This window comes from Numenius arquata, chromosome 5, assembly GCF_964106895.1.
Source record: "Numenius arquata chromosome 5, bNumArq3.hap1.1, whole genome shotgun sequence".
Taxonomy (NCBI): domain Eukaryota; kingdom Metazoa; phylum Chordata; class Aves; order Charadriiformes; family Scolopacidae; genus Numenius; species Numenius arquata.
This window is the reverse complement of record NC_133580.1, coordinates 65,319,444-65,334,678: the sequence shown is the minus strand read 5'-3', so window position 1 is coordinate 65,334,678 and position 15,235 is coordinate 65,319,444. Positions and strand designations below refer to the sequence as shown.

At 37.0% G+C, this 15,235-nt stretch overlaps 1 protein-coding gene across 4 annotated transcripts in view; it reads right to left on the bottom strand.

The window, feature by feature from the left end:
• Window positions 1-15,235, bottom strand: part of TBC1D19 (TBC1 domain family member 19) — a 50,130-nt gene that overhangs the window by 26,348 nt on the left and 8,547 nt on the right. For 2 of the 4 annotated variants that reach the window (XM_074147277.1, XM_074147279.1), the window contains exons 2-8: window positions 12,476-12,548; window positions 11,641-11,686; window positions 10,276-10,351; window positions 4,918-4,992; window positions 3,916-3,979; window positions 3,011-3,057; window positions 802-912 (exon numbers count right to left, since the gene is read on the bottom strand). In XM_074147277.1, the coding sequence (XP_074003378.1) occupies window positions 802-912; window positions 3,011-3,057; window positions 3,916-3,979; window positions 4,918-4,992; window positions 10,276-10,351; window positions 11,641-11,686; window positions 12,476-12,548 (492 nt within the window). The remainder of the gene's footprint in view (window positions 1-801; window positions 913-3,010; window positions 3,058-3,915; window positions 3,980-4,917; window positions 4,993-10,275; window positions 10,352-11,640; window positions 11,687-12,475; window positions 12,549-15,235) is intronic. The other 2 variants (XM_074147278.1, XM_074147280.1) reach the window with 2 other exon arrangements.

Sequence of the window (15,235 nt, the reverse complement as noted above, 5' to 3'; positions counted from 1 at the left end):
TGCAAAGAAACAAAACCATAAAACAGTAATTAACGATGTTTAATTCTATAAATCACTAGAGATTTCTTCTGAAAGGCTTCATGCGAACCTTTTCTAAAACAAATGTCGTTCTTTTAAATGCATACTTGGGAAATATGAGCTTCGGTTTTTCAAGAGAAGAATGTCACATCAAGAATTCTTACTCTAGTTTTAGATGTAGGCCCTAGTTTTCATCTCAACTATGAGCTATACTTGGATGTAATAAAGAGGTGAACGAAAGATCAGGTTAGGAATTTCTAATTCCCAGCTCTTTTCCAACCCAGGTGCAAGTTTTTCTACTCACATAAAATCCTCAAGAGCCTTATCAGTGAAGAACTAAGAAGAGCTCTCCTATTTTCTAATTATAACAGTAGTACCCAAACGTCTCCTTTCATTTACAATCTGACAATAAAGGGATTTAAAATTACTTTGAGAAGAAAATCAGAAGCGAACTGATCGTCGGCTACTGATCTTGTACAGCATCAAATAAAACTGTAGAACTAAAACAAAGTACATATTTAAAGTTTCTTGCACAGGAAAAGAGTGAATAACATGTACAAAACATGTTACATCGTGTTACAAAACATCACCATGTACAAAAATATACTTTTGGCACAAAACCTGTGTGGCGTAAAATGTAAACTTCTCTACTGGCAGATAGTTTACTGTTTATGTTCTATTTTTCATTAATACTAATATTCTGCCTTATTGTTTAGAATCTCATTCATTAGCAAGGCAAAATAATTCTTAGAAAAACCTCTTGTAAGAAAAAAATATACTTACCAATTCTGGAATATCTTTAACTTTCAGAGGCACCTGAATTAGCCCCAGGTGATTCCTGAAACTCGGCTGTTCTCCATTTTCATAATTGGGGTTTCGAAGATTCATCAGTACCTTAAAAACAGGAGCTCTGTCATTCCTTGCGCATATCCAGAGATTTACATTCAGAACTCTTCTTAACATCATCAGTATTACAATTTGTACCTTCAGCATAAAACCATTTCCTGCAACTATCACATATATAGGCCCAAATTATCATTTTATATCTCAGCATTTTCAAAATCCAAAAGGAGATAGCTGATTAAGGAAGCAAACATATTCAGACATATTCTACTTTGAAAAGTAAGCTCAAATTATGAAAATAAAAAAGCAGAAATAATTTTTGATATATGGGACTACGCGCTGGCTTCACAGCAATGTCTTGACTAAAATTAACTTCCTCATCCAAGCTATTTGAACGCCAACAGTGTATTTCTGATGGCTACAATATCTAGGGCATTCTTCAGTATTACTTTTTCCTGTACGAATTTTTATCCACGTTCTTAGACTGGCAATCTAATGTAGCTTTCCATCAGTGCACTACAGAATTTTCTACTGAAATAATTTCTTTCTAAATACGAATACCGCAAAATATCTTATTTCATTTAAGAAAAAAAAAGTAAATTACAGAATTGAAAACCTAAAGTAAGAATAAAATTTAAGGGACAAGGAATCATAATGTCAAGATAAGTAACCGTGATCTATAAAGGGATTTACAGTCTCTTACATACTGTTATTCCACGGGTATAGATTTTGATATTATATCGTTGAGCTGGCAAGGATTCTTTCTAAGATGAGTTTCCAACTCTTATGAAATTATTCCACAACATCCTACCTCTACAATTCTCAGGCTTGTAAGTATTCTAATACCATATAACCTCAGTCTCAGCCTTGTAAATTAAAAGATTAATGTAAGAAACTGCAAACTCTGGAAAGAAAACACTATAAACCAAAAAAAGAGTGACGACGAGGGTCACTGGATAAGGCTAAAACGAAAACAGATTTGTTTACAGATTCAAGATTAAATACACAATTTGGCTGTTAGTACAGTGATGGAAAACAAAATAAATAAAAAATTTCCAATATTATTATCACTAACTGAACATGAGATGCTCTTTTAGAAATGTAATAAAATTGATAGAAAGTTTATCGTTGGATTCAGAAATGCATTCACAATCCATAACTATGAAACAATTTGCACTTAATTCAGAAATACTATAAATCTCCTTTACCACTACAAAAGGCATTCCACTTAACTTGCACTAAACCACATCGAAATATTAATACATAATGACAATTCACTATTAGACTTCTAAGTTTTATCCTGCAAATTAGGAGGCAATCTTAACTCTGTAATTCTACGCCGTTGTCACGTTCTAGACAATGTTTCCTGTATAACTCACAGGATGTACAGACACTGATTTCATAAATTTTATTTATAAAAAAAAAAAACCAATGATTTTATTTTCAAAATAATAAATTTTATTTTCAATTCAATAAAATATACTTTAATCCAAAATCTCCTACAGTGTTACCATTAAGTTCACTGTCATCAACACCGTTTACTGTCCATCGCCCATGTCTACTCTAGGCATAGCTGGTAAAGCAAGTTCTGTTTTACTAAGACATTCTATGCTCCAACCATATAAAAAGATGAGTAATATTGTCATTTCTAACTTTACAGGTTCAGCAGTCACCATTTTTTTAACAGTTTGGTTTGATTACAGACAAAAGCCTCCAAATTCCACACAATTCTGTTTCACGTTTGATTTTTCACAGCCTTCATAGATGACCTACGATTTCAACTGCATGAAGTTCTACTATCTACCCACCAGTCTATCAGCTTCATATATTGCAATTTATCAGCTTAACGCATTGCAATTTAAAATGTAAAATGATTTATGAAATCAGTTGGATAACTGCTCTCAGAGGAAAAAAAGTTACCTCCCGAGAAAAGTGTTCTCGGGAGAAAGAGATGTTTATCACAAGTACAATTTAAAACTGCATTGAAAAAAGAAAAGAAAAAAAAAAGAGACAACGGCATTTCTTTTTGTAAACAAAACGTGAGGTCATAAAAAACGTCAAATTTCACTTGCTATAAAGGAGAAATTGTTTGAAATACATTTATTTTTCCCAAGTCAATGGCTGGAGTCACTGTTTCATAAACGCTTACCTCCAGAAAATCTTTAGGTGCATAAACGGGCCGGAAAAGACTTAGATCTGGAAGAAGAGTTCAACAATGCTGCGTTAAAACCAAGAGATGAAAAAACCCATGCAGTTTTCCCATACCTGTAACAAAATCTAGCAATTTCAATAACATATTGAAGATTTAAATAACTTTATCACAGCTATCATGGCTACAACCACCACATATTCTCCAAGATTATGCTACTGTTAGTGCCTTAGTTTTGTAAATCCCAAGTAAGTGAACAATAGACACAGGAATTTTTTTACTTATTCCACTTAAATCTTTAAATTGAACCATTCTTAGCCATGGGAGAGATATGGTATTCAAAAGAGGGGGGGTTGAATTAAACGTAGTGCTGTCAAATAAATAATAGGGACTAATCATAAACAATCTGTGAAAATTATTTGCCACGGTAGAGGTGATGCTGTGATAGAAACTAGTACCTTTGTAAAATCATTTCTTTTAAGGAACTTGGAAATGAACTAACAAAGCTTTGCTCTCCCAAAGGATAACATGACTGACTGTTCTGTGCAAGCGTTATTATGTTTTGTTAATAAAATGTCTGAGCTTAATTATCCATAGTTCCGAACATTTTCTTTCTCTTAGCCTGAGCTCACACTATGAGGAGCTGTGCCCCAGCTCTAAAGCACTGGAATGAGGAGCATTATACCACAACCTCTCACTAATGATTCAAAGTTCGTACAATAACTTGAAACAAAATAATATGAAATAAATATTAATTTACACAAAATGACACATTACCAATGAGAAAAAGGATTGAAATCACTTTACCTTGAAGTGATTATATTAATCTTTGACCGATAAATAAGATGCATATGCTATTTTTCTATCTAGAAAAATTTAATGCACATAAATTTAGTTAACCTCACCCGGCTCATCAGTTCCCATTTCATTCCATTTATTAAGCAGTTCTTTCTGTTCATTCACAGGTCTCTGAAAGGCACAAGAAAGTAACTTTTTTAACAGAATTAGTAAAAACACGACCATTTCAAATATATCATTAATGTAACACTTTTAAAAAATAGATTGCACTAGCAACACCAACTTATTTTGCTTACAAATCATCCCCAGCCTGAAGGTATATTCTATAGAATATATTCTATTTCTTTCTGTAGAAAGTCCAAGTTCCAATTCAAGGCAAAAAGGAGCCCATTAAAGAGTTTAATGTGTTTACTACTGAATTTTAGGCTATTTAGCAGTCAGTTTTGTATTACTGAAGATTTACTGCTCACTCCATAGAGCTGTTGGGCTTTGTCATCAAATTCCTCTCCCTGGCAGAGTCATGAAAAGCAAACACAGCTGCATCCTTTATCTCATATGATGAGCCATAGATGCTCTGCTGCCTATCATAGATATACAACAGGAGAAAGATAAAGAACAAAACATTCTAACATTATTCCCTAGTTCCACAGTCTTGAAAATGAAAGCCTTTAAATTAATAAAAACCAAACGAGAATTAGCAATGTACCAGTATCTCTTCTCCCCTGAAGTACCAGTTCAACCAGAGCTTTCTCCAGCACACAAAGTGTATCCATATAGTGTGCAGGCTAAGCAGCCAGAAGTTATACAGCTGAGTCTGCACACAAAAATGCTCTGTTAAGAGCAATGAACATAGCAATTAGCTTTCCAACATCCTGCTCCCTCCAGAGGCTAATTATTGCAACAGCAAAGAGGAAGATCTACCTAAAGACTTCATCTTCTCCCAAGTCGAGCCAACGCGTACGCTGCCGCTATCCCTGAAAATTATTCTGTATTGAAATTATTTTGGATACCAGCCTTACCATGTGTAAGATGAACATAAGGTTACAAGTGTGCAAGACGAGGCTTAATTTCCAAAAAATGTCAGTTTGGCAACAGGAAGTTAATATTACCTTCTGGGCTAGCGGGATACTGAGTTCTGTGCACATGCTGTTTAGACTTTTTAGAATTCGCTTCTCCCAGCTTCCCTAAAACACCCAAAAAAATAAATTATATAGAATTTCTTTTCCCTCCAATTGCATTTATCATGTAACAACAAGCAGCTTTTAAAAGTCATATATAAGAAAGGATAGCAAGTCACTGACTGACATATACAAAAACCTTCAGGGAATATTTACATGATTGTTTAAATGGAAACAATAGAACAAACAGATTTCATCATTTACATGAAAATAACCAGGGAAATGAGTTGTTCACGTTTCAGATCTTCAAAAAGAATATATTTCACCATTACTATTTTTGACATATGCCTAATGATCAAGCTTTCTTATATATCAACACTTAGGAAATTTTTCAAACGATTACAGGCGGGGCAATCAAGTCTGTACAGAGAATGCCTTCTCTACGTCGTGACCCGAAAGGAGTGCAAGTCTTTGTCCACAAACGGTATCTCAGATGTTCTCACAAGTTAAAAAAAAGTTAGAAATTTGGTAATCTGTAATGCTCAAATAGCTCTCCTAAAATAATGCTCAGGTTCTCTAATCAAAGCAAAAACCACAAGTAGACAATACCTCGGTGGACTGCTTAAAGAGCAACCAGATTCTTCTGACCATTGCGTTAGATTTAAACTTCCCATATGGTGCCTAATCCATGGATAATTCCTTGGAAGTTAATGCCAACTAGTACTGGCTTCCTTGTCAACTGACTTCGGATTTTGCTTCCGTGATCACAGCAGCACTGGTGGGGTTTATATTTAATTTAGTTTTCTGTGGATGATGAGTCAGGCCTCGATCAAATGAATGCAAAGACTCCTCTTAATGTCATTTAGCTCTATTTATTATTTGTAATTTGCTCTAGACTCATATTCTACAGCACTTAGTTACTGCCTAACCACGTTACTCAAACTTGAAGTTCTGTCCAAAAAAAGGCTGCAGTTTATTAGATAGGAAGCAAATGAAGGGAAGGGCATATGTTCAAATGTTCTGTTAAAAAATAAAAATTATATCTTGTTTGTAATTGTTTCATTTTACCTTCCATTTACACAATCCTCTTATGACTTTTTACATCAAATGAAAGAGCTATCTTTCACCAGCAACTTCTTTTCCCAATCAAGTCATATCTCTTCACCTTCTCTTGCACAAACAAAACAGATCTGAGTTCTGACTGTAAGGAACGTTTTCCAAATGGCAGCATTTTTTTTTATAATTTTTTTATAATATTTTTATTTAACTCTATTATTGTATTCAAACGCCCTCCAAATGCTGCAGTTACACACCACCATGCCACAAACTGGTTATTCTCTCGCGGAGGGGTGGTGTAGAGCATTTACAGTACCCTGTCTTGCTGAGACGTGTGGTTTTGTTGCTGGAAGAAATGAGGAATGACAGAGCACGGAGACAACTAAGCCGACAACTAAGACGACTAAGAAAGTGGAAACAAAGAGGGAAAACGGAGGTGCTAGTAGCAGTTTTGGAGTGCAGAGGGCCAAGAAGATGCTCAGAGGGCTAGAGCACCTCTCCTATGAGGACAGGTTGAGAGAGTTGGGGTTGTTCAGCCTGGAGAAGGCTCCGGTGAGACGTTACAACAGCCTTCCAGTACCTAAAGGGGCTAGGAGAGATGGGGAGGGACTCTTGATCAGGGAGGGGAGCCATAGGATGAGAGGTAACGGTTTTAAACTGAAAGAGGGGAGATTTAGATTAGATATCAGGAAGAAATTCTTTCCTGTGAGGGTGGTGAGGCACTGGAACAGGTTGCCCAGAGAAGCCGTGGCTGCCCCATCCCTGGAGGTGTTCAAGGCCAGGCTGGATGGGGCTTTGAGCAACCTGGTCTGGTGGGAGGTGTCCCTGCCCACGGCAGGGGGCTTGGAACTGGATGATCTTTAAGGTCCCTTCCAACTCTAACCATTCTATGATTCTACGAGTTTAAAAAACAAAGTGAAATCATCAAGCTCAAAATTAAGGGGGGGGGGAAGAAAAGAAAAAAAAAGTATGGACAATGGATATGCTCCAAGCTATAAAAGCTACAGAAGAAGCCACAGAGGAGGCAGCTTTGCAAGTTCCAAGCAGCAAGGAGGTCAATACTGTCAGCGTTGACTGACAACCGCCAGACCAGACATTAACCCGCTTATTGTGCTGGGGATGTGACATGTTAGAAATAAATGACCTCTAAACACTCATAAACGATGCCTTCAAGATAATTCAGCCTTCAAGATGGTAAAAGACATTAAAATAAAAGCAACCAAGTCAAAACAAAAGCGAGGGTTACACAGTCCCTCCAAGCAGGACGTCCTTCAGGACAGCAGTTACCTGCACCGAGCAGAAACAGAACGACACATCCTTGACTGGAATAAAAGCCAGAGGCAGAATTCTTAAAGTCATTTCATTGATGGGAACAATAAATGATCCGAGATGATTCCTCTAATTTTATGAAGAAATTTAACACTAAGGAAACACATCGCTGGGATTGCTATGGTTACAGCAAGAACCTCAGTTGCGACCGAGGAAGGCAGGGCTGCAATCTACAGACAATTTCAAACACATCTATCACAAGTCAGAGTTACCTCATCCTATAAAAAAGTCATTTATAAACTTTCACCGAGGTGAAATGAAATGGGTGGACAACAAATAAACTAAACAGAAATATGTCACAACTGTATAAACTAGCCAGGATTAGTTACAGGTTTTTTCCACATTAATGAATCCTAAAACTCTTTGTTCTAGAAGACTAGTCAGAAATGTGATTCTTTCAGAGACCTACTCTGCGGGTAGAATTCAAGGCTTCTGGACACAGATTTCATTTGGTACATTTTTCTCTAAGCAAAAATTGTAAGTTTTCAAAAAAAATGTCAACCCAACCACAGGAACAGCTCTCCAGCAGACACAATTAGAAAATATACAGTATGTCACATTAATATCCGAAGATACTAGAATATTTAATATTAATATTAAACATTACTATGTAAATATCAACTATGTAAATATTAAATATAATTTCTACACTGGACAATACCACAACTACATGAATGATTCATTGCTATTAGTGCTCTATCCCTTCCGAGAAAGCTGTTTTTCTTCTGAGGTAGTAAAGTGAATTAACGTACAAAAGCTTCAGTTCACTACCTAAGAAGGAGAAAACAGAATCAATTTGAGGAGAAGAAGCGTTAATTATGAACATTTTAATATTTACTCTAGAAAAATACTAATTTAGTTTTTAATTACTGGTTCAAAGTCATTCCAATAACTGATATCAAAGACGGTCTTCAGAACCATCTTCAGAACTATTAGTCTTCTTTCCAGAATTCTGAACTAGAGCAAAATTAATTAAGATAGAAAAGGATAAAGAAAATGTCAAGAAGCTCATAACAATGGAAACAGCACCTTAGCAGTGCCTATGCATAATAAAAATCAAATATAAAGGATATGGAAAACATTTTTCTACTAGGATAAATTTTGTCGATAGTTTCAAAATATTCTTTGCCAACTTTTGTGATGGTAAGAGACAAAGCGGGAAAAAAAAATCCACCTACAAATAAAACAAAACCAGTCTTCTACCTTTAAAACATTAATTAGATTTGCAATACCTAATGGAAGTAAACTGGTAAACTGGTTTCCGCTTTCAGCTCAGTCCCAAAAGGTACTAGCAACCTGTATATTTGTATTTTAGGTATTTCCAAATATTTTAAACAAACAACCAAAATCATGGAAAGAGTGACTTTGTAAGCTTTTTACTGGTCTTTATTCAAAAAGTGGTAACAAAATAAAACCTAGTTGGGATTCAACTGATCCGATAATCTTACGGACCTATTACCTACAGTGATAAATGTGCGTGCACTTGAAAATCAAATGCTCACACCGTACCTCAGTGGTTTTAGAAAATATAATGTTAATTCCCCTAACTTTGTATTTATTACTATTTCACAGTTATCACCATTTATTACTATTTCTCTATGAAAAGGATTCATATGTCTTTACTGAAGAGTTGTATTTCCAGAAAGGATTTAAAAGAGGATCTACTGGTTTTGGCTGGGATAGAGTTAATTCTGTGTTTTGGATTTGTGACCAAACCAGTGCTGACAATATACCGGTGTTTTAGCTGTTGCTGAAAAGTGTGTACACAGTGACAAGGTCCTTTCTGTTTCTCATGCTGCCCCCCCAGCAAACAGGCTGCGTGGGGCACAAGAAGTTCGGAGGGGACAGAGCTGGGACAGTGACCCCAACTGAGCCAAGGGATATTCCACGTGTCCATATGACATCATGTTCTAAATAAGAAACTGAAGAGAAAGAAGGAGGAATGGGAGACGTAAATGTTATATACACTTTTATAAAATAACCACCAATGAAACTGGTTTAGACAAACATACACATAGAAACACCTCTGTGTTTCTCACATTAGTAAACCGATAAAGAGTGATTATTTTCAGACAGTAAATTGTGACATTACATTTCACACCACAGAAGAAAAATAGTTTAATACAATCTTTGTCCCCAAATGCTAAAGACTGAAAGCCGGGACAACGAGGTAAGACTTACTGGAATAAGCAACAATACGACTGAAAAAGTAACGCAATTTGTTGAATACCTTGAAAAAGAACACTGCAATATATTTCTAGGCACGGCTGATTTAAATACAATTTGATCCTTACCTCAGATATTTTGGTTAGATCATATTCTTGAAGCTTTTTTTTTTTTAAATATTTTTACGTGGATTTTTCTTTTACTTATTTCAAATGGCATATACTGGTGAAAAAAATCAATGAAGCAAAAATAATTTTTTTCCTGACACCAAAAATCCTTATTTAATCTTTTATAGTTTCTCTTATTCTCCTTCAATATGTCTTAAGCTCCTTAGATCCATACTTTTCATCTTCCTTTCACATTTCTCAGTGCTAAACATATCTCTTCTTTCTCAAGAACTCACACTCTCTGCAGCCTGTTGTCTTTCATTGCAAAACTGCCTGTCTGTCTCTCTTCACAAGAGTATTTTTGAAACCCTAAGTGAAATGACCTATAGCTACACTTTTTCCCCAACAAAATTCTCCTCCTTGACATCCTTCAACATTGTCTCTATTCTTCAATATTCACTTACCTGCCACTACATCCTACTTCTTTCATGGCTGGAGAATTACTTGAGCGTTTTTTGTATGTGTGTAATATGTCACACATACAACATTATCATTAACTTTGACTCAATGACAGATTTGGGTTTTTCCTAAGGTATAAAACCTAGAAATTGTACAATAAAGTTCTACAGAATAAATCTCAAAGAGTCTAATCAAAGGTCTGATACGAACGGTAAAATTGATAACAACCAACCTGGGCTTTCCTCATATAAGCTAACGGTTCTTTCATATGCTCAGGCGGTGCTGCAGGATGACAGGGCGAAGGAAACCTTAAAGAAAGTACAGTATATTTTAAGTGTTCAGATTTTTATTTTGCTTAATCAATCCTGTAGTTGTAAGCCTAAACATAACTCCTTTCACGAGAGCACTAGTAAAACTACTGTGTACGTTGATCAAGACAAAAAATAAACAGTATTTTTAGAAGTATTTCTTCATTTCAACATGAGTTCTTCTTATATTGAAAATAATACTTCCTGACTGAGGGGGGATCTGATCAACGCCTATAAATACTTAAAGGGTGGGTGTCAGGAGGATGGGGCCAGTCTTTTTCCAGTGGTGCCCAGTGACAGGACAAGAAGGAACGGGCACAAACTTGAACATAGGAAGTTCCATCTAAACATGAGGAGGAACTTCTTTCCTTGGAGGGTGGCAGAGCCCTGGAACAGGCTGCCCAGAGAGGTGGTGGAGTCTCCATCTCTGGAGACATTCCAAACCCGCCTGGACACGTTCCTGTGCAACCTGCTCTGGGTGGACCTGCTCTGGCAGGGGGGTCGGACTAGATGATCTCCAAAGTTCCCTTCCAACCCTGACCATTCTGTGATTCTGTGATTTCAGCAATGCTGTTTCTTGGCTTTTCCACAATGCTCATGAAATCATGGTATTCTTAGTTAATCTCAATTTTCCAGGGCTAATTTCATTATTGTTTGTAACTTATTTCAGTGAAGTCAAAGAAAGCATAAGCATTAGTCCAAAAGATATATCTGTTATTAAATTCACCTTTCCACTTCACCAGAACATAAAGACAACTTATGCTTCCCAGAAGTCTAATCCGAAGTACACTAAACAATAATAAAAAGGGAATTTCACAAATTTCAGTATGTTGATGATCATATCCCAACCATGATCTGCACCAATCTGTTAAGTCCAGAGATCTAATATTAAAGATTTTTTTAATAATTAATACAATAAATATGTGCAATGCTGACCCAAATATTATGCTGAAAATTATTCAATTTAATTTACAGTAACTACCTGAACTACATAAGAATTATATTATGACTGTTGGTGCCTTTGGAAGTAAAACAACAAAGAAATTCTTAAAGTAACTACAGAATTTGGTGATATTTGTTTCACTCATTCTTTAAAATGTACCTGGGTCCAGTATTTTCACTGGGATGAAAAAGAAATAATGGCAGTTTAAAAATAGAAATGAAGCAGGCACCCGTGGTATGACAGATACTGCAGACAACAGTAACACATCATACACCTATATATACAAAGGAATCAAAAGTAAAGCATGCGAGTAGAACTCAATAAATAAAAATACTAAATAACTCACACGTTGAGTTCACTATAAACAGCATTCTGAAGCTTCTTTTCCCAACCTGTTAAAATAAAAAAAAATATCCAGAAGATAACTTTAGGAATTAACGCTAACGGAACAGGAATCAGAAGTCACTTTAGAGTCACTGGTGGTCTCTGTCCTATCTCAATTCATGTCTACCTACCAGGAAGACACGAAAAACCTTAACCTAATTAAGAGAGGAAAAACTCCAAGTTGAGGTCTGTATAAAGGTTGAATACCCTTTATTTCCATCTACTGTTTAAATAATTACAACAGAGCTTTGCTAATTTTTCATAATTATACGTTATTTTTTTCAAAACCATCATATTATCAAATCAGCTATAAATATTAATAGACAAAGTGTTCCTGGTGATTATAAAACTTGTAACACTCACCATCAAATCTGCACGTGATAGAGTTTCATAGGTTAAAACTTCCAACGGAAACCAGAAATTTAACTAAGGGTAAAATTTTCAAGAGGACCTCCATGAACGTTAATTTCCATTTTCAGAAGTGACTGAACTCCTGTTTTATGAAGAACTTTCAAAAACCTTACAGTATCTTACAAAATTATAAAATCACTTCATAGTACATTCTTATGTTATATATATTCTTAGCGTAGTATGTTTTACAAAATGCTGCCGGAATACAAAAAAACTTCCTCCCTTTTAATATTCTCTCTTTTTTAATAACCACTGAATATCCATTTCCGGCTGCTGTCAGCGACAAGACACCTCCCTCTACAAACTACGATTTTCATTATGTATGTCACATACCTTCTTATATAGATACATACTATTCACAAATTGATCAATGAACTATTACGAACCTGACGTCTTCAGAAAATCCCTAATATCTTCTTTTAGTGATTCCAGTTTAATTTCTGGGTTATGTAGGCTAACCTAATAAAAAAATAATTAATAAAAAAAAATAAAAATCAATCAATAAGTAAGCATCAAGCAAGCACTAAAAATAAAGTAAATGGTGTATTTTATGTTATGAAATAAGAAACATACATGCTTAAGGTTACACACAAAACAAACTGTTTCCTAATACCTTGACAATGGTAATTGCAGCCAAAAAAATCAGCTGACTTTTTCCTCACTCGAGGTCTTTGCTTTTACAAGCAAAGTGCTAAAAGCTTTCTGTGGGGAAGGAGAGAGAAGGGAGAGGGAGTATCCAGTGACATTGATGCTTAATATTCTCAGCAAGTACCCCACATACTCAGCCCAAATTCTAGAGTCTACACATTAAAGGACTGGGCATAAGATACACGAGTAATTAGCTAGAAGCCACTCGGTGTATTCTACATGAAATAAACGGAAAATGCTCCATAATTTCTCACAGTTCACCTCTGTTCAGATAAAAAAAATCGCAGAATCACAGAATTGTTGGAAGGGACCTCTAGAGATCATCTGGTCCAACTCCCCTGCTGAAGCAGGATTCCCCAGAGCACATTACTCAGGACGGCATCCAGGCAGGTATTGAAGATCTCCAGAGAAGGGGACTCCACGACCTCCCTGGGCAGCCTGTCCCAGTGCTCTGTCACCCTCACCGGAAAGAGGTTTTTCCTCATATTTGAATGGAGCTTCCTATGTTCCAGCTCATGCCCGTTGCCCCTCGTCCTATTGCTGGAAACCACTGAAAAGAGTCTGGCAGAATCCTCCTTCAACCCACCCTTTAGATACTTGGAAGACCCTTTAAGTCTCACCTCAGCCTTCTCCAGGCTAAGGAGTCCCAGCTCTTTGAGCCTTTCCTCGTAAGGGAGATGCTCCAATCCCTTAATTGTCTTAGTTGCCCTACGCTGGACTCTCTCCAGCAGTTCTCTGTTACTCTTGAACTGGGGAGCCCAGAACTGGACACAGTATTCCAGTTGTGGCCTCACCAGGGCAGAGCAGAGGGGGAGAATGACCTCCCTCGACCTGCTGGCCACACTCTTCCCTACGCAGCCCAGGATCCTATTGGCCCTCTTGGCGACAAGGGCACATTGCTGGCTCATGGATAATTTACTATCTACCAGGACCCCCAGATCCTTCTCCTCAGAACTGCTTTCCAGCAGGTCCACCCCTAACCTATACTGGTACCTGGCATTCTTCCTCCCCAAGTGCAGGACCCTACACTTGCCCTTGTTGAACCTCATTAAGTTCTTCTCTGCCCAGCTCTCCAGCCTCTCTTGCCATCTTCAAACTTCAAATAAAAAACTGTGGACCAAATACTCCTCGCTGCAGCTGTGACTACCAGTTATATCCACCCTCTTGTAAAGAGATGCTCTCAACACACACAAGTAGGCACAAACAGGCTTTATAACCGTACCATGACCCTACCACAAACTTTGCTGCAGATTTTTCAGCAACAGCAGGAGCAGCTGTTATTAGCATCTCCTCCTCCTTCTAGAGCTAGACCAAGAGCATGTCATGTTTTAGGTCCAACACGCACAAGTATTTATGCACCTATTATGCACCTATCACATAGGTAAGCCCCTATGTTTTAGGTCCAAGATGCACTCCACAATCCTATCATTTGCCTTAGAGTTTATACGCTGAAATGGGAATTTGCTGTGCTGCACAGCTTGCTGGAAAAGTTGGTCTAGATGAATTCACAATGCAGAATTTTAAGGAAACCTTTCCAGTTTCCCTAATTGAAAGGAGGAACAGCCAATAACGCAAACACTGATAGCATCGGCATCTCTGCTCTTACTTTAAGTCAACTTGCCATTACAGGTAAGGAAGGCTTTTATATTTGGGTTTTTGACTGCAATAGCAAAGAGACTTCTCAAAGGAAGGTGATCGCAAGCACAAACCATAAGATGTGGTGGGTTTCATAGCTCTCATGTCAAATGACAAACGCATATTCCATTCAGCACAACGGTAAAAGCCGGCAAAGGATCGTTGCTAAAGGCAGGGAAACAAAGAGAGATTTTCATGGGAGTTCTTGGGCAGCTCAAAAAATAGACTCGAGGAGTATTTTATGAAGGATTCCTTCTCAATAGACTTTGATGGAAAGTCCTAGGTCCATTTTGGACTGAAGGACGTCAGGCTGAGTTTAATTTTTTTCTGCTGCAAGGCAGTGGTTTCATACCTCTCCTGCATGAATTTCAAATAAAGTAACACGGGTCAAACGGGACAGATTGTGCCTTGCTGTTCCTTAGAAGTTTTTGCACACGCTTTTGTAAATGTTCAACTTTGTCCTCTGGGTTAAATATGACCAATGTTAATCTCAAGGTCCGCGGGGTGTTTACCTGCGGGGCGAGTACACACACTTCAATACTCTTTTTTTAGATACGCACAACCCCCTCACAAATACAACTCCTTGAGAGATGATGAATCAACAAAACCATATCTCACTACAGTGGTTTCACTGTCTTGCCACTGTAAACAGTGCAAGAACTGACACAACAGGAGAATACTAATTTAATTCTCTGCTCTGTTCATACATCTGTAAAATTCAGGAGTTCTAGGCCCATTAATGAAGGCATGACACTTAAACTGACAACACTTTCTTTTGTGTGGTTTCCTGGAAATTCTGGAAATTGATACGGCATATTGCATTAGAGGGGATAAAGGAGTTCAGTCCACACAGATGATTTCCT